Below are 26,374 nucleotides of genomic sequence, written 5' to 3' on the forward strand. Positions count from 1 at the left end.
CAGGATAAGAGACATATACAGACATATATAGAAGAGAAGGGCACACCCAAACATACCAAAGAAAAGAAAATAGATAATAATAGAAATAAATAAATAAAATAGAATAACTGGTAGTGTATTATGCACCAGCTCAACAGCAGCAACTCTGTGCACCTGGAAAAATTATTTACAACACATGTGGGCGACTGTTTGGGGGGTGGTGGGGGGGGGGGGGGGGGGGGGGGGTGGGGTAGTGGAGACTGGGGAGGTAAATATACATTTGGGTGCCGGAGAAACAATTACAGTGGACAATACTTGAATGGGTTTGGTGTTGGTGTCGTCGCTTGCTTCTGCATTTTATATTGTTAATCTTGTGTCTGCCGTGGCAGGACATTGCCATGATACCGTAATTACTGCCATGATACCGTAATTACTGCACATGGCATTTAATTATCTTGGACCACACTTGCCCATCTAATCCTCAGTTGTACTCCTGACCTTGAATTTATCCTGCTCTATTAAAGAAGCACGTGCGTTAAGTATTCATTACTCTTGCAATCAGGTTTATTAATTTTGCGTTAACTGCAGGATTATCGGTTGTGGAAGGAAATTCGTTCTGCACGTCCACTAATAGACACAGGACACACTCCCTCTAACCTTCACTTTCAATGATTTTGCTCCCTTATCCTTCTATTTCTGTGTCTGAATTCCAGATTTTAATCATCCAGTTCTCTTGATTTTAAAAAGCTGGGATTGTGTTCTGTTAGTGTGTGTGTGTAGAATGTTCTTTCATCCTGTTCCATTATTACAGCAGGCAGTGGTAATGGTCAGACTTGGGCAAGGTGCGCTGACCAGCTAACCTTTTACTGCCTGACATTTTCACATGTCACACAGCTGGTGGAGATCTTCCTCACGCAACATCTGCTTGCCTACAGCTTCTTGAGCTAGACATTGATGTTAACCTGTTTGTTAAATTGACAGAAGCAGGTAAAAGGCCAAAGGCCATCACCGAGGTTTGTTGGTTGATGAGCAAAGAACAAAGAAAAGTACAGCACAGGAACAGGCCCTTCAGCCCTCCAAGCCTGCGCCAACCATGCTGCCCGTCTAAACTAAAATCTTCTTCACTTCCGGGGTCCATATCGCTCTATTCACATCCTATTCATGTATTTGTCAAGATGTCCCTTAAACATCACTATCGTCCCTGCTTCCACCACCTCCCCCGGCAGCGAGTTCCAGGCACCCACTCCCTCTGTGTAAAAAAAACTCAACTCGTACATCTCTTCTAAACCTTGCCCCTCGCACCTTAAACCTATGCCCCCTAGTAATTGACCCCTCTCCCCTGGGAAAAAGTCTCTGACTATCCACTCTGTTTATACCCCTCATAATGTTGTAGACCTTGATCAGGTCGCCCCTCAACCTCCTTTGTTCCAGTGAGAACAAACCAAGTTTATTCAACCTCTCCTCACAGCTAATATCCTCCATACCAGGCAATATCCTGGTAACTGTCTTTTCACTGAATTTTCATAGAATTTACAGTGCAGAAGGAGGCCATTCGGCCCATCGAGTCTGCGCTGGCCCTCGGAACGAGCACCCTACCTAAGCCCACACCTCCACCCTTTCCATGTAACCCAGAATCCTCACCCAACCTTTTTGGACACTAAGGGCAATTTATCATGGCCAATCCACCTAACCTGCACATCTTTGGACTGTGGGAGGAAACTGGAGCACCTGGAGGAAACCCACGCAGACATGGGGAGAACATGCAGACTCTGCGCAGACAGTGACCCAAGCTGGGAATTGAACCTGGGACCCTGGAGCTGTGAAGCAATTGTGCTAACCACTATGCTACCGTGCTGACCACTTTTGCACCCTCTCTAAAACCTAAACATCCTTCTGGTAGTGTGACGACCAGAATTGAACACAATACTCCCAAGTGTGGCCTAACTAAGGTTCTATGCAGCTGCAACATGACGTGCCAATTTTTATACTCAATGCCCCGGCCAATGAAGGCAAGCATGTCGTATGCCTTCTTGACTACCTTCTCCACCTGTGTTGTCCCTTTCAGTGACTTGTGGACCTGTACACCAAGATCTCTCTGACTGTCAATACCCTTGAGTGTTCTACCATTCACTGTATATCCCCTACCTGCATTAGACCTTTCAAAATGCATTACCTCACATTTGTCCGGATTAAACTCCATCTGCCATCTCGCCGCCCAAGTCTCCAAATGATCTAGATCCTGCTGTATCCTCTGACAGTCCTCATCGCTATCCTCAATTCCACCAACCTTTGTGTCGTCCGCAAACGTACTAATCAGACCAGTTACATTTTCCTCCAAATCATTTATATATACTACAAACAGCAAAGATCCCAGCACTGATTCCTGCGGAACATCACTAGTCACAGCCCTCCAATCAGAAAAGCACCCTTCCATTGCTACACTCTGACTTCTATGACCTAGCCAGTTCTGTATCCATCTTACCAGCTCACCTCTGATCCCGTGTGACTTCACCTTTTGTACCAGTCTGCCATGACGGACCTTGTCAAAGGCCTTACTGAAGTCCATATAGACAACATCCACTTCCCTACCTGCATCAATCATCTTTGTGACCTCCTCGATACGACCACTTGCTTCCAAATGGGAGTAGATCCTGTCTCGAAGAATTCTCTCAGTAATTTCCTTACCACAGATGTAAGGCTCACTGACCTGTAGTTCCCTACATTATCCTTGCTACCCTTCTTAAACAAAGGAACAACATTGGCTATTCTCCAGTCCTCCAGGCCATCACCTGAAGGCAGTGAGGATCTGTCAAGGCCTCAGCAATTTCCTCTCTTGCCTCCTTCAGTATTCTGGGGTAGATCCCATCAGGCCCTGGGGACTTATCCACCTTAAAGTTTCCAAGACACCCAATACCTCGTCCTTTTGGATCTCAATGTGACCCAGGCTATCTACACACCCTTCTCCAGACTCAACATCCACCAATTCCTTCTCTTTGGTGAATACTGATGCAAAATATTCATTTAGTACCTCACCCATTTCCTCTGGCTCCACACATAGGTTCCCTCGTCTGTCCTTCAGTGGGTCAACCCTTTCCATTTGTTTTTTAATGTACGTGTAAAAAGCCTTGGGATTTTCCTTAACCCTATTTGCCAATGACTTTTCGTGACCCCCTTTTAGCCCTCATGACTCCTTGCTTAAGTTCCTTCCTACTTTCCTTACATTCCACACAGGCTTCGTCTGTTCCCAGACTTCTAGCCCTGACAAATGCCTCCTTTTACTTTTTGACGAGGCTTACAATATCTCTCGTTATCCAAGGTTCGCAAAATTTGCCATATTTATCCTTCTTCCTCACAGGAACATGCCAGTCCTGAATTCCTTTCAACTGACATTTGAAAGCCTCCCACATGTCAGATGTTGATTTACCCTCAAACATCTGCCCCCAATCTATGTTCTTCAGTTCCCGCCTAATGTTATAATTAATCTTCCCCAAATTTAGACATTCACCCTAGGACCACTCTGAGCCTTGTCCACCAGCACTTTAAAACTTACTGAATTGTGGTCACTGTTCCCAAAATGCTCCCCTACTGAAACTTCTACCACCTGGCCGGGCTCATTCCCCAATACCAGGTCCAGTACAGCCCTTTCCCTAGTTGGACTATCGACATATTGTTTTCAGAAGCCCTCCTGGATGCTCCTTACAAACTCTGCCCCATCCAAGTCCCTCGCACTAAGTGAGTCCCAGTCAATATTGGGGAAGTTAAATTCTCCCATCACAACAACCCTGTTGCTTTTACTCCTTTCGGAGCTTCTTCCATTCACCTGAGGAAGGAGCAGTGCTCCGAAAGCTAGTGTTTGAAACAAACATGTTGGACCTTAACCTCGTGTTGTAAGACTTCTTACTGTGCTCACCCCAGTCCAATGCCGGCATCTCCCCAACCTTAATCCGCAACTGAGAACGTAGAACATACAGTGCAGAAGGAGGCCATTCGGCCCATCGAGTCTGCACCGACCCACTTAAGCCCTCACTTCCACCCTGTCACCGTAACCCAATAACCTCTCCTAACATTTTTGGTCACTAAGGACAATGTAGCAATGGCCAATCCACCTAACCTGCACGTCTTTGGACTGTGGGAGGAAACCGGAGCACCCGGAAGAAAACAAAGTAGACGTGGGGAGAGCGTGCAGACTCCACACAGACAGTGCCCCAGCAGGGAATCAAACCTGGGACCCTGGCCACAGTGCTATCCACGTGTGCTACCGTGCTGCCCAATCAACTATGCAATGAATAGCAGAGTTTAAGATGCAGAGAGCATGCACGAAAGTCTAGGGTCAAATGAGAAGGGAGAGGTAAGAGGCATAGGCCAAGAAAGGACTTCTGGACGGGGAAAGCATTACATAATCCATGCAAATCACACAAGGCTGATGTTTGGAATTATCTATTCGCCTTTCTAATAATGTGAACAGACTGATCACAAGTTGAACATTCAGTTGGCCTGGTGGCATCCAGCGTTTGGGGGGAAAGGATTGTGCTTCATGAATGGCAATGCAATTCTGTCACTTTAACTGAGTGAATTCATTCTCCATATACATTCAATGTGGAAAGCCTGGTTTCCTCAAAACGCAAATCTAAAATCGCTTTTATTTTGTATGAAGCCAAAGAAGTGCTGGTGTCTACACATGAGACAGATCGATAGCTATTTGCACTCCCCCGTCACGGATGGATTTCATCACTCCCCTCTTAGCAGCCGTGCTGTCACTTCTGAAATTCCCTCCCGAACTCTCTCCATTGCTCTCCTGCTTTAACTTGCTCATTGAATCAGCGACAAGATTAAGGCCTTGGGACTTTTTAACTACATTAAAAATGCTATATAAATGCAAGCTGTGCATTTATTTATTTTTATTCCGTCAAGGAATGTGCATGTCACAGGCAAGCCCAGCATTTTATTGAGGATCGGGTGGTGAGCTGCGGCCTTGAACTGTTGCGATCCTTTGTCGCAGTGGTTTATAATAATAATAGTCTTTATTATTATCACAAGTAGGCTCACATTATGCTGCAATGAAGTTACTGTGAAAATCCCCTAGTCACCACACTCCGGTACCTGCTCGGGTACACGGAGGGAGAATTGATACCAGGCCAAGGGCTGAGCCGTTTCTGAGGGCATTTCAGAATAAATCATGTTGCTGGAAGTTGCACACAATCCTCCCGAAAGCAGGCTAGTGGACCATTTGATAATTGATAGTGGACCCAACATTCTGGTAATCTCATGGGTCACCACTAACATTTCATTCTAGGTTAATTTAAATTGACTGAAATCATATTCACCAACGGGCATGGTGGAATTTGAGCACATGCCTTTGGACCCTTAAGTCCTGGCATCTGGAAAACCGGGTCCAGTTGTACGGTCACTGTCGGACTATGCCCGTAAATGACGGATGAGAGAAAATAAATGGTTCAGCGGAGTTTGGGGATGAAAATGAAAGCTGCGTTTTGAGGTTGCTCCGTTATTTCTGTGAACGGGTAATGCTAGAACGTGTCCAATTGTTCCAACGTGTTCCAATGCTGTGAACGGGTAATGCTGGATCGTGTCCAATTGGGCTGGTTTAGCTCACTGGGCTAAATCGCTGGCTTTTAAAGCAGACCAAGCAGGCCAGCAGCACGGTTCGATTCCCGTACCAGCCTCCCCGGACAGGTGCCGGAATGTGGTGACTAGGGGCTTTTCACAGTAATTTCATTGAAGCCTACTTGTGACAATAAGTGATTTTCATTTCATTTCATTTCATTGAGAGAGCCAGTAAAGTTCTGGCTTTTCACCAGTTTCTTTGCAGAGCGATACCTCACCGCTGCCTTTAATAGAAAAAAGACTCGAGCATAATTTCCACAAATTAGTCAGTACATTAAATTTCATGAAGTGATGAAGAATGGATAATAACCATACATTAACAAATCTGAAAGGGTGATTCTGCATTGATGAGAGAGCCTGCCAACCTATGAACCTGCACCTGTAATATATTAAAAATATTACAGCTATCTGTTGGGAGTCATATCTGTTTCTTGTTGTTAAATTTAACCGTGCTTTTGTGACATTTCGTGATGTAAATCCTAAAATGTAACACTTGCTTTGAATTCTTATAACAGATAATGTTAGCTCATTACTCCTTCCAGCACTGAGCAACACAAAACACGGGATATACCCAGCTCAGCCCAGTATCTTGTGGGTTTTCCTTTTCAACCCATTCTTCCTGTTGGCTAAATGCATCAGAAATTTTATATTTGCTGAAACTTTGACTCTCAATTAAATTGCTTTTCTCGTTGCTAATCCGGGGCCCGTGTTGTCGGCTTCAGTTTTGTCTGGGTAGAGGGTGGACCCACCAGTCAAGAGGGGCATGTTGCACAGGAGGAGAGCGAGTGAAAGCAGGTCTGACTAGCCGCATTTCCCCACACTTGCCACCTGAGAAAGATGACTTGCAGCCTTGCAGGATTCCTTTCCCAGCCGCAGCATTTATCACTGAACAAAGAGAGAGGAGAAGAACGAAGGTGCATAGATAATCAGAAGACCAGAAAGCGATATGGGCAGAAAAAAAACGCAACATAAATATCAGCAGAAGAATAAGATAGCTACTTGGCGGAATGTGAGATTTACACAAAAATATCTGCACAGAAACAACTTATTTGATCAGATTGGTGTTTATTGTCCACACAAGCCGTAGTCTGGATCCTGAGTCAGTTGTCACAAGGCACAAGGAAACTTAGTAAAAAAATCTCACTTGCAATGCAATGGAAATGTCTTGCAATATAAATTGTTACCAGGAGCTTGCGTTAACGGTCTGTTACAGTTGCGGGTGGGAGTGGCGGGGGGGTGGGGGTGGTGGGTAGAAGTGTGAAGCAGCAGGGGCTGGTTTAGCAAAGGGCTAAAGAGCTGGCTTTTAAAGCAGACCAAGGTAGAGCAGCAGCACGGTTCAATTCCTGTACCAGCCTCCCTGAACAGGTGCCGGATTGTGGCGACTAGGGGCTTTTCACAGTAACTTCATTTGAAGCCGACTTGTGACAATAAGCGATTTTTTTCATTTCATTTCAGCAAAGGCTAGTTATTGAACACAGCAACCAGGAAATCTGTCTGTGACTATTCAGTGACCCAGTCATAATTAAAAAAAATAAAGTCAGTCATTTGACTGAGGCAATAAGGTCAGATTCTTGATTCCGTGATCTGCCAAGGTTTGCCTCCACTCCTTGCTGACCTGTGAATTCCAAGATTACAGTGACCATGTTCATTACTGACCTGTCACCTCCTGGATGTCCTTTGACCCTACTCTACTGATAAGCTGCAATATATATGTAGGCACACCTATTCCACATGTTATCGATCCATAATCCCCATCTATCCAACTGTTGTAATGGACATGCATTAACACACCTGCAGAAAACTTGATATTTGGCTGTTGAGTCTATTGGAATTCATGGGCACTTTGCCCATGTTGCTGGTGTGACTGAGTGGATGCTCATGTTTTGATTTTAAATGGGCACTCATGCTTTCGCCAATGAGGTGAACCCCATGGCAACTGGTAATTTCGGCATCGAGGTTCCTTGGCTGTCTCTGAGCGATCTGAGTCTTCTGTTGCAGCACCGTTCAGTAAAGTGGCTACACCAATTAGTTATTGGTCTGAGATCTATGCTGGACTCCGGGTTTGATTTGGCTCACTTAACCGCGAGTGTATACACATTGCATTCGCGTTGACGATGTGGGCATTTCCGAGGGCCCATTCCAATGCATCCGTCTCGCGATATGGCCAGTGACTGGCCCCCGTTCTCATGGCACATTTGGTCTTGGGCATCTTCTTCAGAGCGGAATCCTCCTTCCGTTCTCGCACGTGTTTCTCGACAACACTGAGTTCTCTTGCTGCAGCGTTTGATGAATGGCAAATTTTAGTTTGCAAGTGGCCTCGTGCATCATTCCATCGCTAGGGGACCCATTTCTGTTCACCACTCGCGTGCCATGTTCAGTCTGAATTGTGCAGGTGTGAGAGTCTTAAACTTATGCAACACGGTCTATATCCTGCTTGACTCCCCGTGCCGTCGAAGTCTCAGGTAAGTAAACATGCAGTTCCGGGGGTGAAAGATGGATTCTCTTTACTTTACTTTAGTCAGTGAAAAGAATCATAGAATCACAGAATGATACAGTGCAGAAGAGGCCCTTCGGCCTATCGAGTCTGCATCGGAAAAACACCTGACCTCCTACCTAATCCCATTTGTTAGCTAGCACGTGGCCTTAGCGTTGAATGTTATGATGTGCCAAGTGCTCATCCAGGTAACTTTTAAAGGATGTGAGGCAACCCGCCTCTACCACCCTCCCAGGCAGTGCATTCCGGACCGTCACCACCATCTGGGTAAAAACATTTTTTCTCAAATCCCCCTTAAACTTCCTGCCCCTCACCTTGAGCTTGTCCTCTCTTAACTGACCCATCAGCTGAGGGGAACAGCTGCTCCCTAACCACCCTGTCCATGCCCCTTATGATTTTGTACACCTCGATCAGATCACCCCTCAGTTTAGCAATTGATAGTGTCCCATATGCATTTTCCACCACCCTAATAACCTGCCCTTATGCCTTCAGAGACCTATGGACTAACACTCCAATTTCCCAGTGTCAGGTCATTCGTTGAATACTTCCTTATCACATTACTCCTTCCAAAGGAGTAATCTCACAATTTTAAGGTTAAATTCCATCTGCCACTTTTCTGCCCATTTGGCCATCCCGTCTGTATCTTCCTGTTACCCAAGACACTCAACCTTACTGTTAACCACACGGCCAATCTTTGTGTCATCCGTAAACTTACTGGTTCTAGATCGTCATCTATGTTGTTTATATAAATGAAAAACAATAGGGGATACAGCAAAGAGATCTGTGGTACGCCACTGGGCACTGGCGTCCAGTTACTAAAGTAGCCGTCTGTCACCCCCTCTATCTCCTACAGCTAAGCCAATTTTGAATCCACCTCATCAAATCATCCTGTAGTGCATGTGCAATTTTTCTTATTTATAAGCCTCCCATGTAGGACCTTGTCAAAGGCTTTGCTTAAATTCATATAACCTACATCAACTGCATTACCCTCATCTACACACCTGGTCACATGTTCACAAAATGTAATCAAATTTGTTAGACATGGCCTCCCTCTGACAAAGCCATGATGACTAATCCAGATCAAACCTTGCCTCTCCCAAGTTTAGGCAGATTCCCTCCTTCAGAATTTTCTCCAATAGTTTCCCTACCATTGACATGAGACTCGCTGGTCTGTAGTTCCCTGGATTATCTCTTACAACTTTTCTTAAATCGTGGGATCACATTAGCAGTTTTCCAGTCCTCTGGCACCTCTCCCATGACCAGAGAGGAATTAAAAATTTGGGTCAGAGCCCCTGCAATCTCCTCCCTTGCCTCCCACAGCATCCTGAGATGCAATTCATCCGGACCTGGATATTTGTCCACTTTTAAACCTGTCAATACCTCCAATACCTTGTCACTCCCTATGACAATTTGCTCAAGAACCTTAGTCTCTCTCACTGAGTTCCATATCTACCTCCTAATTTTCTTGGGTGAAGACAGATGTGAAGTATTCATTCAACACCCTACCAATGTCCTCTGGCTCCACCCACAGATTCCCTCGCCTCAAGAAATCAAGGGATATGGAGAGAAAGTGGGAGTGGGATACTGAATTTGCATGATCATATTGAATGGTGGTACAGGCTCGAAGGGCTGAATGGCCTACTCCTGTACCTATTTTCTATGTTTCTATTTCCACGTGGTCACTAATGGGCACTTCTATTTTCCTGGTTATCTTCTTCCTATTGATATACTTATAGACTATCTTGGGATTTTCCCTACTTTGCTTTCCTTTTTTTAATATAAATTTGGAGTGCCCAATTATTTTTTTTAACCAATTAAGGGGCAATTTAGCATGGCCAATCCACCTAACCTGCACATCTTTGGGTTGTGGGGGTGAACCCCACGCAGACATGGGGAGAATGTGCAAACTCCACATGGACAGTGACCCAGGGTCGGGATTCGAACCCGGGTCCTCAGCGCCGCAGTCCCAGTGCTATACACTGCATCGCATGCTGCCCTCTACTTTGCTTTCCTAATTGCTTTCTTAATCTGCACTTTCTGTACTCCACCAATCTGCACATCCTGCACTTTCTGTACTCCACTAATGCCCCCTTTGATTTGTTCCCCTTGTATTTGCTAAAAGCCTCTCTTTTCCTTCTCATTGCATCCTGAATGTCTCTGGTCATCTATGGTTCTCTGAGTTTGTTATTCCTTCCTATTGCACTAGAGAGAACATATTGGTTCTGTATCCTCCCCATTTCCATTTTGAACGCCCTCCCACTGCTCTAGACATAGAACAGTACAGCACAGAACAGGCCCTTCAGCCCTCGATGTTGTGCCGAGCAATGATCACCCTACTCAAACCCACGTATCCACCCTATACCCGTAACCCAACAACCCCCCCCCCCCCAACCTTACTTTTTAGGACACTACGGGCAATTTAGCATGGCCAATCCACCTAACCTAGGTGCTAATGTAGGTTAACCTAACCTGCTCTAATGTAGACTTTGCCACAAGTAACTATTTCCAGTCTACCGTGGCCAGATTCTGCCTTATTTTACTAAAATTTGCTCTTCGCCAATGCAAAAACTTATTTTGCAACTTGTCTATTTCTTAGTCCATAACAAACTTAAGTTGTATCATGTTGCGGTTGCTATCATCAAAATGCTCCCCCACCAACGCATCAACCACCTGTCCGACTTAATTCCCCAGAATTAGGTCCAGCACTGCACCGTCCTTTGTTGGGCCCTCTACATGTTGAGCTAAAAAGTTCTCCTGCATACATTTTAAGAACTCCGCTCCAAGTCCTTAACACAATGACTATCCCAATTATGTTGGGGAAAATTGAAATCATCTAATATTATTTTTACACACCTCAGCGAATTGTGTACATATTTGCTTCTCAAATTCCCACGAACTATCTGGGGGTCTATAATAAACTCCTAGAAATGTGGCTGTCCCTTTTTTATTCCTAAACTCAAACCACAAAGCTTCATTTGATGTCCCCTCCACGATATCATCTCTCCTTACTGCAGTAACTGAGTCCTTAACTAGTAACACAATGCCTGTTCCTCTTTTACCCCCTCCTCTGTCTTGCCTGAAGATTCAATATCCTGGGATGTTGAGCTGCCAGTCCTGCTCCTCCCTCAACCATGTCTCCATGATGGCTACTATATTACAATTCCACCTATCAATCCTCGCCCTTAACTCATCCGTTTTACCTGTTATACTCTTGGCATTAAAGTAGAGGCCATCAGCCTTGTCTTACTCCTTTGAAAGTTACTACAACTGTATTTCATCTGACATGATTGCTTTTTCTGTGTTATGCTATGTCCCTATTCTGCTAACAGTATGAGTCGCCTCCCCCTGCTGAGGACGGGGTATTGAGTACAAGAGTCGGCAGGTCATGTTACAGTTGTATAGGACTTTGGATAGGCCACATTTGGAATGCTGCATGCATTTGTGGTCGCCACATTACCAGAAGGATGTGGATGCTTTAGAGAGGGTGCAGAGGAGGTTCACCAGGATGTTGCCTGGTATGGAGGGTGCTAGCTATGAAGAAAGGTTGAGTGGATTAGGATTGTTTTCGTTGGAAAGACGGAGGTTGAAGGGGGACCTCATTGAGGTCTACAAAATTATGAGAGGTATGGACAGGGTGGATAGCAACAAGCTTTTTCCAAGAGTAGGGGTGTCAATTACAAGGGGCCATGATTTCAAGGTGAGAGGGGGAAAGTTTAAGGGAGATGTGCGTGGAAAGGTTTTTACGCAGAGGGTGGTGGGTGCCTGGAACGCTTTGCCAGCGGAGGTGGTAGAGGTAGGCACGATAGCATCATTTAAGATGCATCTGGACAGATATATGAATGGGTGGGGAACAGAGAGAAATAGATCCTTGGAAAATAGGCGACATGTTTAGACAAAGGATCTGGATCGGCGCAGGCTGGGAGGACCGAAGGTCCTGTTCCTGTGCTGTAATTTTCTTTGTTCTTTTGTTCAACAGATAGAGCAAACCTGGCAGCAAGGATGTTAGTCCCTTTCTGGTTCAGATGCTTTCCAGGTCCCACCTTTCCCAGAAACAGTCCCAGTGGTCCAGGAATCTAAAACCCTCCCTCCTGCACAAAATCTTAAGCCACGCATTCATCTGTGCTGTTCTCCTATTTCTGTACTGTTTTGGAATTAAATCAGAAAAAGGTCAAATCAAGCGCCAAGTCTGTAAGCTCGGCAGCACTTCAGATGGAATCTAATAAAGTAATCATCTTGTGTTGGAAAGTGCATTGGGTCTGTTATTATTGTGGTGGGTGCATTCTTTGTCAGAAATTGATCATGCTGATAAGAGTGCAATTGAAGGAGTGATCTTAACTAACACCCTGTAATGGGGCAGCTGCATGGAACTCCATCCTGATTAAACCCATTGGCTACAAAATAAAACGCAATTGGAAATGTCAAATGTTTAATTAGTTTGCAAACCCACACAGGGAGATTTTTTTTTTTAAACAGACTCCAGGGACGCAGGCGCTGCTGTTGGCCATTTAACCCCTTGCTTCTGCTCCGCCACCCAATGAGATCATGGCTGATCTATGACCAAACTCCTTAGCCGAGACTTTTCCAGCTCTGCTGAGTAGGATTGTGTGACGGTGAATATGGCGATCCATTTAAATCCCCTATTGTGATCCCAGACCAGACCCGAACAGTGGCTTGGATGCTGTACTGAAACCTCAATATTTTAGTTTATTTGAAAACTGTGTGGAAAGAATGACTTGCTCCAGGATTGCATGCAGAAATAGGGCTTCGCTATTTTCAAAACAAAACTCGATTATCAGAAAGCAGTTGGATATAGCTCTTGGGGCCTGGTCAGCGAGAAGCTTCTTGTAACGGCATGCCTGATCAATTTGTCTGAAATGAGTGCTTGTGCTATCAAACTCCATTGTCTGAGAAAGTTGAAGCACTATCATTTTGAAAGGCTAATCGCATCGCTTCCAATGAAAGAAATCCCAGTTCCTTGAACCTAGGCGAATAACTAAGACCGTTATGGCTCAGGATTCTGAGCAGACCCCTTTTCAGCTTAATATTCCCACTATTCAAGAAAACCAACCTGCGCTCAGTATTTTACTTAAGACCTCAGCAAAGCCTCCTTTGACGCAAGTATAGTATTGCTGATTCCATATTGAATTATGTGATACAGCTGAACACCTCATTGTTCTACCCATGGCCTTCTGACACGGATTGTGGACCTTCAGTTTTTCAGATACTCGCCTATGTCAACTAACTAACAGCTAATTCTTAGGTAATGACTTACTCCTCTTCGCATAGTCACTCGGATTACTCCGTGCAATCCTGGAACTTAATAAACTGTTCAATGCAGTTTTCCTACGTATGAGTGCCTTAAAAGATGGCAGCGAAATTAAAACATTGGATTGGATTGGATTTGTTTATTGTCACGTGTACAAGGTACAGTGAAAAGTATTTTTCTGTGAGCAGCTCAACAGATCATTAAGTACATGAAAAGAAAAGAAAATGCATAATAGGGCAACACAAGGTACACCATGTAACTTGATAACACCGACATCGGGTGAAGCATACAGGGGTGTAGTGTTAATCAGGTCAGTCCATAAGAGGGTCGTTTAGGAGTCTGGTAACAGTGGGAAGAAGCTGTTTTTGAGTCTGTTCATGCGTGTTCTCAGACTTTTGTATCTCCTGCCCGATGGGAGAAGTTGGAAGAGTTGGGCATCACGGTAGCACAGTGGTTAGCACAGTTACTTCACAGCCTCAGGGTCCAAGGTTCGATTCTCGGCTTGGGTCACTGTCTGTGCGGAGTTTGCACTTTCTCCCCGTGTGTGCATGGGTTTTCTCCGAGTGCTCCGGTTTCCTCCCACAGTCCAAAAATGTGCATGTTAGGTGGATTCGCCATGCTAAATTGCCCTTAGTGTCCAAAATTGCCCTAAGTGTTGGGTGGGGTTACTGGATTATGGGGATAGGGTGGAGGTGTGGTCTTGGGTAGGGTGCTCTTTCCAAGAGCCGGTGCAGACTTGATGGGCCGAATGGCCTCCTTCTGCACTGTAAACTCTATGATTCTATGAGTGAGTAAGCCGGGTAGGAGGGGCCTTTGATTATGCTGCCTGCTTTCCCCAGGCAGCGGGAGGAGTAGATGGAGCCAATGGATGGGAGGCAGGTTCGTGTGATGGACTGGGCTGTGTTCACGACTCTCTGAAGTTTCTTGCGGTCTTGGGCCAAGCAGTTTCCATACCAGGCTCAACAAAATCACTTTCCCATAAAAACATACGTAATAAGGGTGCGTTGCATTGCTGATCTGTAACTTCCGAGCCCACACTCACAATGTGGGATCGGGTTCGGAGCGGTGAATGAGGTAGTGAGCGGGAAGCAACCAGGGTTTGAGGAGAGGGAAACGGTGGGAGTATCGGGATAGGGAAATGGCGAGCAAGGGGCTCGGGAAAGGAGGCAAGTGGGAGGGTAGGATGGGAGGGAGATGTAGTGAAGGAGGTTTGGAGGAGGCAGCAAGTAAAGCAGTGGTTTGATTTAAAAAGGTGTTGAACATGCAGAGTAACCGAGCTGAAATGAAATTGGAGGCAGTGCTCTTCAGGGAACCTCCTGCATTTACAAACCCTACTAAAACAAACGGGCATTATTAGAATGTGTTTTAAACAGAGGACACCTGTATAAATGAGCAGTTCACACAATAAAGTCCCCATTTGTGTGGCTGTAAAGGCCATCAGGATGGGCAATCCAATCTGGTTTAACAGCCTTGATCATAGTCAAGACCATTATAATAATAATTTTTATTAATGTCACAAGTAAGCTTCCATTAACACTGCAATGAAATTACTGTGAAAATCCCCTAGTCGCCACACTCCGGCGCCTGTTCGGGTACACTAAGGGAGAATTCAGAATGTCCAATTCACCTAACAAGCACGTCTTTCGGGACTTGAGAGGAAACCGGAGCCCCCGAGACAGGGGAAGAACGTACAGATTCTGCACAGTCAGTGACCCAAGGCAGGAATTGAACCCGGGTCCCTGGCGCTGTAAAACAACAGTGCTAACCACTGTGCTACCATTACTGCAATGGCATCCAAGGATTCAATTCTCGCAGCCCCTACTCTGATCAGCACTGATGACCCTTATCACCTTCGGTAATTTTTTTTATAAAATGTTTTTTATTGAGTTTTCATATCCAACAAATTACAAATTATTAAAGAGAAAAAAAAACACACAAAAATTAACATATTTACAGGTAAGCATCTTCGTAATAACAACGGTGGCCGCCCCCTTTAACCGGCATACATATTTTATATTCCCTAATATGGCCGAGGCACATGTTTATAGGCATTTATTTATAGTTTGGTTTTGGGCCTTAGCTAGCCATCAAACCCCCATAACGAACCCGTAGCCCTCTCTCGTACGGTGGCCCCAAACAGGTCCTGGAACAATTGCATGAATGGCTCCCACGTTCTGTGGAAGCCGTCATCTGACCCTCGGATGGCGAATTTGATTTTCTCCATTTGGAGAGATTCCGAGAGGTCGGACAGCCAGTCTGCAGCTCTGGGTGGTGCTGCTGACCGTCAGCCAAACAGGATTCTACGGCGGGCGATCAGGGAGGCAAAGGCAAGGGCGTCTGCCCTCCTTCCCAGGAATAGATCTGGCTGGTCTGAAACCCCGAAGACCGCCACTATCGGGCATGGCTCCACCCTCACCCCCACCACTTTGGACATAGCCTCGAAGAAGGCTGTCCAGTACTCCACAAGTCTGGGGCAAGACCAGAACATGTGGGCGTGGTTGGCCGGGCCTCTTTGGCACCGTTCACATCTGTCCTCCACCTCCGGGAAGAACCTACTCATGTGGTTTCTTGTTAAGTGGGCTGTATGTACCACTTTTAGTTGCATCAGGCTGAGCCTTGCGCACGTGGAGGTGGAGTTGACCCTATGCAGTGCTTCGCTCCAGAGTCCCCACCCTATCTCCATCCCCAGGTCGTCCTCCCATTTCATTCTTGTTGCGTCCAGTACGGTGTCGTCCCTTTCTACCAGTTGGTCAGACATGTCGCTTCAGTTCCCTTTCTCTAGGATACTTGCGTCCAGTAGGTCTCCCAGTAGTGTCTGTCGTGGCGGTTGTGGGTACGTCCTTGTCTCCTTTCGTAGGAAGTTTTTGAGCTGTAGGTACCGTAGCTCGTTCCCCCCAGCTAGCCGAAATTTCTCTGTCAGTTCGTCCAGTGTTGCGATCCTGTCGTCCGTGTATAGGTCCCTGACTGTCAGTGTCCTCCCCGTCCTGCCTCCACCTTTTGAAGGTGGCATCAGTCAGTGCTGGTGTGAACCTATGGTTGTTGCAGATGGGAGCCTTGTCCGACATTTTGGTCAGGCCAAATTGCTGCCGCAGTTGGTTCCAGGATTGGAGGGTGGCTGTCACCACTGGGCTGCTGGAGTGTTTTTTGGGTGGGGATGGGAGTGCTGCCGTGGCGAGGGCCCGGAGGGAGGCCCCCATGCAGGAGGCCTCCTCCGCACGCACCCACTCGGCTTCTGGCTCCTGGATCCATCCCCTTACTCGCTCGGCTGTTGCCGCCCAGTGGTAGAATTGTAGATTCGGGAGGGCTAGCCCCCCCCTGGATTTTGTTTTTTGTAGGACCTTCTTTGGAATCCTAGCATTTTTACCCCCCCCCCCCCATACGAACGCCATGATAAGTTTGTCCAGCACTTTGAAAAAGGCCTTGGGGATGTAGATCGGAATGGATCTAAACAGGAAGAGGAACCTGGGCAGTACGTTCATTTTGATCGTCTGGACTCTCCCCGCGAGGGAGAGTGGGAGTGTGTTCCATCTTTGCAGGTCCTTTTTTACTTCCTCCGTCAGGCTGGTGAGGTTCCATTTATGGATCCCTTTCCAGGCATGGGCTATTTGGATCCCCAGGTAGCGGAATTTGTGTCGGGCTTGTTTGAACGACAGCCCCTTTAGTGCTGCCCCCCCCCCCCCCCCCACAACCCCCGGCGGGTGTACTGGGAAGATCTCGCTTTTGCTCATGTTGAGTTTGTAGCCCGAGAAGGCTCCAAACTCTTCCAGGAGCGCGATGATTCCGTCCATGCTGCTTTGTGGGTCCGAGATGTAGCGGAGCAGATATCACCTTCAGTAATGGCAACACATGAAACATCCCCCTTTGACGCCTTCACTTGACACCCCAGTTCAACGTGCCCTGCAGTCCCTGTGTGGTCCTCAGTCACTGACTCCTCTAACTGTTCTTGTAAAGGTAAATCCTGAAAGTAGGAAAATGGAAGCATAAGTTCACAAGGTGACAGGTCAGTTTTGAGTGGGTGACCTACCCGACGAATGGACTTCTGGATAGGTAATGAAAGCAGAACCGGTCAGATGGTTGAGGAGAAGCTAACTCTGAAGGGAAAGTGTGGTCTCCAGCTGGACTGAATGCTTTTGCTCATTGCTGTTTATCTTGTGAATCAAATACTGTTTTCTGATAAATCTATTTAGCTGTTAGCCACACAGGGAATGATAATTGTCTTGCATCTGTCCAGGTTTAATACGATTTCATTTTGTTTCAGCTTCAAGCTCAAGGTTAGGCTGTTGAGTAATGTGTTGGTTGCATTTGCTGTGTGTAGCAGTAAATACTCATTTTTACGATAGTGAAGATGTTCTGTTCCTGCAGCAGGAGGACTTTATAGCTATCTCCATAAAACACTCTGGCACTGTTAATATTTCGAGAGTGAAGGCATCGTATTTTTTATTCTCCCTTTCCCTTTCTAAAGACAAGTGAACAACCTGCTTCAAAGTTTTTGTCGATGCCCTCCTAAAGCCACCAGTGGGTGTCTGAGAGTGGACAATGTGCTGCTCCAGTTCACTCTCCCCTTCCTGATTAGGGATTACAATGATGATTGTTGGGCCGCGCAGGGACACACTGAGATGAGGGAGCTCTGAGCTGCGTGAACTTGTGTCCTGCTGATGCGCAAGAGTGTCAGGGTTGCAACTCGCTCAGTTAATAACTTTTTAAAGCATGTTTCGCTATGCCCTGTTTTACACCTGACATTTCATAACTTTAAGACTGAACTGTTGACCTAACTTAGTGCAGTGTACAGTGCATAGCAAGTAAGGAAGTCAGTGGGTGAGTCAGTGGCAAAGTAGATGTGTTACTGGACTGGTCCATTCTTCAAATCCATTCACAACAGTTTGAGAATTTGAATTGGGTGTGAAAATAAAAAAGTTTGCCCCAGCTAAGATGACTTTGGAGCAATCAGATTGTCGTAAAACCCACTTGATTATTTTCCATCCAGGAAATCTACCTTCTTAATGCCTAGTTTGGCCCAGGGCAACACTCGTGCACTTTTTGTCTCCATAATTAAGGAATAGTATGCTTGCATTGGAGACAGTCCTACGAATGTTCACTGAGTTGGTGCCTGGGGTGAGAGGGTTCCCTCATGATGTGAGACTGAGTAAATTGGGCCCATATTCTGCGGCTTTTAGAAGAGTGAGAGATGATCTCATTGAAACGTTCAAGATTCTGAAGGGGCTGGACAGGGTAGACGCTGAGAGGTTGTTTCCGTTGGCTGAGGCATCTAGCACATGGGGGCACAGTCTCGGGATGAGGATTGTGAATCATTGGAATTCATTACATCAGAGGGATTGGATGCTCCACAGTTGAAAAATCAAAGGCTGGAGATAGACAGATTTTTGGAGTCTCAGGAAATCACGGGATATGGGGAGTGGGCGGGAAAGTGGAGGCAAAGCCCGAGATCTGCCATGATCGTATTGAACTTTGGAGCAAGCTCGATGGGCCATATGGTCTTGTCCTGCTTCTGCCTCGAGTTCTTGTGGGACATTAGTATAGGAATAGGGGTGTTTTACTACAATTGTACAGTGCGTTGGTGAGGTGGAGTAGTGTGTGCAGTTTTGGACTCTTTATCTAAGAAAGAGTTCTTGCTATGGAGGGAATGCAACGAAGATTTACCAGGCTGATTCCTGGAATGGCGGGACTGTCATATGATGAGAGATTAAGTCAGTTAGAATAATTTTCATTGGAGTTTAGAAGAATGAGAGGGGATCTCATAGAAACTTATAAAATTCTAACTGGATTAGACAGGGTAGATTCAGAAAGAATGTTCCCGATGGTGGGGGAGTCAGGAACAAGGGATCATAGTTTGAGGGTAATTGAGGATAAATGAAATCTTTTACGACTGAAGTAAGGAAAACCTTCTTCACCCAGAGAGTGGTGAATCTGTGGAATTCACTACCACAGAAAGTAGTTGATGCCAAAACGTTCTGTGATTTCAAAGAAGAAGTAGATCTAGCTCTTGGGGCTAAAGGGATATGGAGGGAAGGCGGGATCAGGTTATTGAAATTCGTGATCAGCCATGATCATAATGAATGACGGAGCAAGCTCGAAGGGCCGAATGGCCTATTCTTCTATTTTCCATGTATGTTTCTATGACTCTTAACTGTCCTCCGAAGTGGCTCCATCCAGCTGTGTCATACAGAGCAACTATGAATGAGTAACACATGCCGGCCTTTCTTGTGGTGTTCACATTCCTGAGAATAACTTGAAAAAGCAGTGCACCTGATCAGGTACTAAAGTTTGATGATTGTATCAGTGGAGTGTTTAATTTGAGGAAGCAAGTGCAACTCCTCAAATGGGGAATTAGAAGAATTGAACAACGGAGCCAGAGAACAGATGGAATGAAACTCATGCTACCGATTTCTACTGTCCATTGTTTGAATTTGCTCCTTTGCCAAAATAGCATTTTAAACCTTGAATGTACAAGTACAGGATCCCGTATCCAATGGCCTAAAGTCCAGAAAGGACCTGAAACTGGGGTCCTGCCCTGGAAATTGCAGTTGAGTGCTTATCTTTATATTCGTGTTATATTGCACGTTCTGAAAAGTGTGACATTATGTATAATGTCTAGCACATTAAGAGTTAATATAATGTTTTACCTGACCACCAGCTGGAGCTGGGGAGCAGACCTTTAAAAAGAAATGCCTCTCAGACTTCTGGGAGAATGCAGGAGAAGGTTAGAGAGAGCAGAGAACAAGTAGAGATAGTGGGCGGGATTCTCTAATAATGGGGCTATGTCCCCATGCTGGCGTGAAAACTGGTGCCAACCACGCCGGAGTCAACAGCCCCCGAAAGTGAGGAATTCTCTCCTTCCTCGGGGGCTAGGTTGGCACCGGAATGGACCCGCAGCTCCAGCCAGCGCGGAATGGCCCGCGCGAGTTCACGTATGCGTGGAACGGTCGGCGTATTTCCGCACATGCGCGGAATGGCCAACGTATTTTTGCGCATGCGCAGGGTTTCCCTTCTCCACCCCGGCCCCCGGGCAATATGGCAGAGCTCTAGAGGGGCCCGGCGTGCAGTAAAGTAGGCCCCCACGGAACCAGTCCGCCCGCCGACCGGTAGGCCCCGATCGCGGGCCAGGCCACCGTGGGCCCACCCCTCCTCCAGGATGGCCCCCGCACACTCACCTTCCAGGTCTCGCCGTGTGGGACCTGAGTAACCCACGCCGGTGGGACTCGGCCAAACTCGTCGGCACTCGGCCCATTGGGTCCCGGAAAATCTCCGGGGTGGGGGCCGCTGACAACGTCCCCCGACCGGCGTGGTGGTGATTCCGCGGGCGCCCAAAAATCGACACCGGAGAATGGGGAAGCTGGCGGTGGATTCTCCAACCTGGCACCGGGTCGGAGAATCCCGGCCCGTGTGTGTGAAATAGGTGTTGGTATAGTGTAGATTGTAATTATACTTTATCGTATTGCTAACTTTAGGAATAGTGTTCGAACAGTATAAATCAATAGTGTAATAAATTTAGCGTTGTTAATTTAACTTAGCTTTGCGGTCTTTGTGTACACTGCGTCCACAATCCAACCTGAGTATTACAAAGAACACCACAAAAAGCCGGAAATGCTGGGCAGGTCAGGCAGAATCGCTGGAGGGAGAGTTAACGTTTCAGGCCGTTGACCTTTTCATCAGAACTAGAAGCCTCTGGAAGAGAACAACGTCTTGGCAAAGTCCGAGCCAGGGAAAACTGATGGTGAGGGTTAAGGGGCAGTGAGGAACAAAGCTAAACGGCTGACGTGGCTGTGTGACAAAAGGAAGATGGCGCAAGGCAAAAAGGGGATGATAATGGAGCGACCGTGGAAACCAAAGTATGGGTTGAGAGAAGGTGTAAATGGGTGCAGAATGTACAAGAGAGAATGGGAGCAGTGCAGAGATTTCATTTTAAACAACAAACCAATTTGTCTGGTTCAAATTAACTGAACCGCCTCTTTATCGGCTGGAGCAGATAAACGGAGACATTTAGCCAAAACATAAATGCTGGAAAGGTCAGGACCGAGCTCTTTGGTTGCCTCCGCATGGTTGCCTGGCAGCATACGTGGCACCGGAGTATGTTCAAATTAAATTGATCTCAAGTTTCCCGATGTTAATTGAAATTTTTAATCCCTTGCTTCCTTTTTGTTCTGTTCTGTCAGCATGTACAAAATAGCAGCCAGCTATGAGCCGCATTCTTACATGTGGAAAGGAGTTTCTGTTGCCCGTTGGTGATGTTTTTTTTGACATGTCAGGTGGAACTTTCCCAAAATTGCAGAGTGTTGGATCAGGTGAGAAAATCTGTGTGAAACCCGGCTGTCTACACAGGTGCCTTATCGAGTCAGATCAAACAGCACTCTGCACAATTTCAAAGTGCTGGTGAGGATGACACAACCAGCAAAACTCGCCGCTGAATCTGGGATTTTAGAAAACAGGGTCCCCAATCTCAAAGTAATGTTAAAGGCCTCCTTTCCCCACTCAAAGACATCGGGATCCCTGGAGGACATGCAGAACTCCTCCAACTCATCCCCCCATCCTCCACTGGGGGATACCCCCCAACCCCCCCCATAGCAGGCAAGCATCAGTGCCCCGATGCCCCCCCACCCCCATCATCCATTGGGCAGTCCCCCACTCACACAATGGAAGTTCCCCATATGATGTAGGGTGCACTGCCATGCCCTCACCACCTGGGGGCTATACGCTCCTCGGTGCCCCTGACATGGTCATCACGATTGTTTTTTGTTTACGAAAACCAGTATTGATTTCCGACGGCGGGATGGGCGGTTGGGGGGGGGGGGGGGGGGCGGTTAGAACATCTTGCCCCGCCAGAAGCAATAGCATTAAGCCCTGCGATGATACTTTAAATGAATTCAAATTGATGGAAATCAGGTTCTCCCTCTCTCTGTGAGTGAACTGCATTATGTCGCTGACGGTGGAGTGGGGATGATCATAAACAGATATCTCCATTCCGCAAATCCTGTCGGGGCCCTCCCACGAGATTTAGCGGCCACAACGGGATTTGCGCCCTGAGCATCGCAATTTTTATTCATTTCTAAAGAATGGGCGCTCTCTCTTTTGCAGCCTGATGAGGATGCCAAATGAGGGTTTTACTTGTCGTTATGTCAAGCAGTTCGCACCAGCCGTGCGCAGTGGCCCTTTGCGCTGGATTCTGGATTTTATGGAACTGTTGGCACTATTGTTGACTCCTGTCTTGCATCCCCCTTCTGCCCCTCCTCACTCCGGGTGTCAACCAGAAATGTTTAAGTTTCTACCTTTTCGCCTCGCATACTGCGTAATATCCGCATGAAATCTGTGTTCTGCTTTCACTTACATTGTGGCTTCTGAGTTGATGCAAATCAAAACCTTTGGAATGATGTAGTACGAGAGATTGCCCGAGGTTTATCAGGGGTGAGTCACAGAATCACAGAAAAATACAGTACAGAAAAGGCCGCTCGGCCCATCGAGTCTGCACCGCCGCATGAAAGGCACCTGATCCGCCAATCCTAATCCCATTTGCCAGCACTTGGCCCACGGCCACAAATGCTATGACGTGCCAAGTGCTCATCCAGGTAGTTTTTAAAGGATGTGAGGCAACCCGCCTCTAACCCTCTCATGCACTGCGTTCCAGACCATCCCCACGTAAACAGGATGAGATACCCTCAATCACGACACAGGAGAGAAGATAGATGATTCAAAGGCTTTAATCATCTGAGAACTGTACAGCAGCCGAGAAGTGTGCTCATCACATGCTGCCTGAGTGAGCCTTATCTTATATACCGTGTCCTGGGGGGCGGAACCAGAGGCGGAGTCCCCCAGGGTTCCAAGCCCGGACTTAAAGGGCCAATGCATTAAAGGTAAGGTACCGTTATAGCAGCTACTGATAACATTCATCACACACGATTTTCCTCAAATCCCCACTGAACCTCCCGCTCCTCACCTTGAACTTGTGTCCCCTTGTAACGACCCTTCAACTAAAGGGAACAGCTGTTCCCTATCCACCCTGTCCATGCCCCTCATAGAGTCATTCTATGCTTGTGTTTGACACTGCGTGGCATCGGATGTAGTACCAGTACAATATGTTTAATAAATGCTTATAGGGTTCACTGGACTTCTGGAACACCTTTAAACCTTGTGCAGACTTGATTTGGGTGTTTCAGTCCAGAACATTGTGAAATCAAATGCGGAGAGTGGGTTCTGTTAGTGCTGTACGCATGTTAGTCACAGTCACTAAACCAGGATTACTGTGTAAATGCAATGCGCCACAGGCAGGCTTAAATTTCTCTCTTTGTGCATGTGTTACGGACAGAGAAGGGGGGCAAAACTGAACTCCTTTATATTCTTGCTGTCCCTCTGTAAGCAGGGACGTTTTAATTTGCCAAATGGGCTGTGGCGTTTCCCCCCAAAACCTTATTTGTGGGGTCAATTTTTAAAGTGAACCAGAAAATTCTCTTTAGGGTTAAAAATAGAAGTAGAGGCCGTGATTCTCCTAATGGTTTCTCAGTTCAATTGTGGCGAGTTTTTCAGGGGGTTTCCCGCCGGCTTGGATTGCCAGAATCCAGAAAGCCAGAGTCCAGTAAGGGGTCCTTCACAGAGGAGTACACAGTTCAGGCGGGGTCAGCTAGCTGAAGCAGGAGTTGCAACTATCCTTTAAAGTTGATGGTGACACAGTGAGTTCTGGTTGGTATTCAGAGGCTTGGTGAGCTCGGCAGGTGATGATAAGAATCCTCCAGAGAAGGGGGCTTTGGGGTGGCTTAGACTGGATGCAGGCTGTTTGTTTTGCTTTGATGTTTGCAGGCTGGAGTTCAAACAGCAAAATGAATTGCGAGTCCAGAAAAGTAATATTAAAACTTTCCAAAGGCCAGAAGTTCAGGTCATGTGATATTGCCCGTTAATGAGTTAATTGCTGGCTAATCAGCAGTTTCTATGCCTCTGGCCAAAAAATCCATTATTCACACAAGAGGAGATAGATGGTGGATGTTGGTGCAGCTGCAGGTGTAGCGAGTTCCATTGAATAGGGAAATGGAACAACTGCTACTCCCTGGTTTCATTGATGGTGATGTGTCCTCACAGTGAGAGGTGTGAGATTCCACAAGGATGAGGGCTGAGCCTTTGGAAATTTCCAGAAACTGTAGCCAAACCTGTGAATCATGTGACCTGTAGCAGCCATATTTTGGGTCAACGGGGTCACATTTTGAATAAGCAAAAAAATGAGGTTCTATTTAAACAGTTTATGATCTCCTTCATGTCTTAGGGACCGTCTCTTGATAAAACCCTGGTTTGGTCTCAACTGCGGTATGCTATCCAATTGTGGGCACCACATTTTAGGAGGAGTATGAAAGCTTGAGAAAAGGTTCAGAAAAGATATGTAAGAATTAAAGATTGATTGAAGTCAACTTGCGTTATGGCCAAGGGCTAAATTAAGGTAGGTTTTACAATCAATTTAAACAAAATACAAAAAAAATTGAAAGAAAAGCAGAAAGAATAAAAAAATTCAAGTGAAAATTCACGACAGCATTGTGACCATCAATTCACCAGGCAGCCGGTAAGAGATCCACCACTTGAACAACTGCTCTCCATTTGATGCAGAAAGCCCCCCAAACACTTAGCTGCCCATGTATTGTAGTCCTGGTCCACGCGACAGAGAGGATAAAAATGAATAGTTTTTGAGTGTCTCCCCATGGGCCAAGCTGTCAGTGTGTGTGGGAGGGGGGGGGGGGGGGGGGCTGTGGAAGAGGGAGGCAGAAATGAAGACGTAGCTGCTGCTTGACCTCTATGAGATTTGCTGCAGGTAGTCAGCACCCTCAGTGGACAATTCCCAATTGGCCTGCGGGACAATGTCGGTGAACTTGAGTCAGGGCATTGACTGCCGGGATTAATCCTTAGTGAGTAGCATGCTCCCCAGTGGCCTCTTTCTCTCATTCCTCTCCTACTAATGTAGGGAGAGGGCCTGGGTCTTAAATTGGGGCACATTTGGCTGAGCAGGTTCCAGGACTTGGATGTTCAGTCACAAGGATGAATTGGAGGTGGGTGGTGTTTTCTTAAGTGAAGAGTAGGTTGGGTGGAGATTTGATAGAGGTGATCAAAATCATGAGTCATCTGGAGTAGAGAGAGAGAGAAAACTATCCCATTTGGGTGAGAGAATCAATGACCAGGGACACTGAATTAAGATGAATGCCAAAAGAACCGATGGTGACATGAGGAAGAGCTTTTAAGCACGAGTGGTTAGGATCTGCAGTTCATTGGTTGAGAGTGTGGTGGAGACGGTTTCATTCATTGCAAAAGGAGTTGGATAATTAGCTGAAGTGAGAAAAATGGCAGGGCTATGGGGAAAGAGCAGGGGAGTTGGACGTTCAGCGAGCTGGTATGGACACGATGGGCTAAGTGATCACTTTCCCTGCTTAACCATTCCACGATTCAGTGATTCATATCACGCCTCTTTTGTGACACAAGTACCTGGGTAGCTCACATATGCTCCTTAACCGTGTGAGTGAAAGTGTTATGTTCCCTTGAATGTTCCCCTTTTCCGATTTCTCCTTTGACAGATGGAGACTCCTATTGGGCAGCTGGATGCGCCACAAAATCTACTTCTGCTCCCAGGGTGGCAGCTAACGTTAGGGTTGCCAACTGTGATTAAGTGTATTCCTGGAGATTTAATCACATGACCCCCAACCCCCCCCCCCCCCCCCCCCCCCCCCCATCCTGTGCTCCAGCCATTCATTGGCCAACACGTCCACCCTTGTGATGCACGGCCATCCGAATGCCAACTGGAAATTAAAAAGACTCGAGGTGTTATTGGCCATCAGCCAAACTGTACCCCCTCCACTCAGTTTTCAATATTTTCTTTTTTTAAATAAATTTAGAGTACCCAATTATTTTTTTTTTCTAATTAAGGGGCAATTTAGCGTGACAAATCCACCTACTCGGCACATCTTTGGGTTGTGGGGGTGAAACCCACGCAGACAGGGGGGAGAATGTGCAAACTCCACACGGACGGTGACCCAGGG

The 26,374-nt window shown here is 46.5% G+C and overlaps 1 protein-coding gene across 3 annotated transcripts in view; it reads left to right on the forward strand.

Moving 5' to 3' along the window:
- The window catches only part of abca2 (ATP-binding cassette, sub-family A (ABC1), member 2), a 577,021-nt gene that overhangs the window by 45,128 nt on the left and 505,519 nt on the right, over positions 1-26,374 (forward strand). Inside the window, exon 1 of one of the 3 annotated variants that reach the window (XM_038782185.1) lies at positions 21,590-21,661. The exons of the other annotated variants lie outside the window; for them this stretch is intronic. Within the exon in view, the coding sequence (XP_038638113.1) occupies positions 21,605-21,661 (57 nt within the window). The 5' untranslated portion in view covers positions 21,590-21,604. Of the gene's footprint in view, positions 1-21,589; positions 21,662-26,374 lie in introns of those variants that run through there. 3 annotated transcript variants of the gene reach the window in all.

Source organism: Scyliorhinus canicula, chromosome 21 (assembly GCF_902713615.1).
Source record: "Scyliorhinus canicula chromosome 21, sScyCan1.1, whole genome shotgun sequence".
Lineage (NCBI taxonomy): Eukaryota > Metazoa > Chordata > Chondrichthyes > Carcharhiniformes > Scyliorhinidae > Scyliorhinus > Scyliorhinus canicula.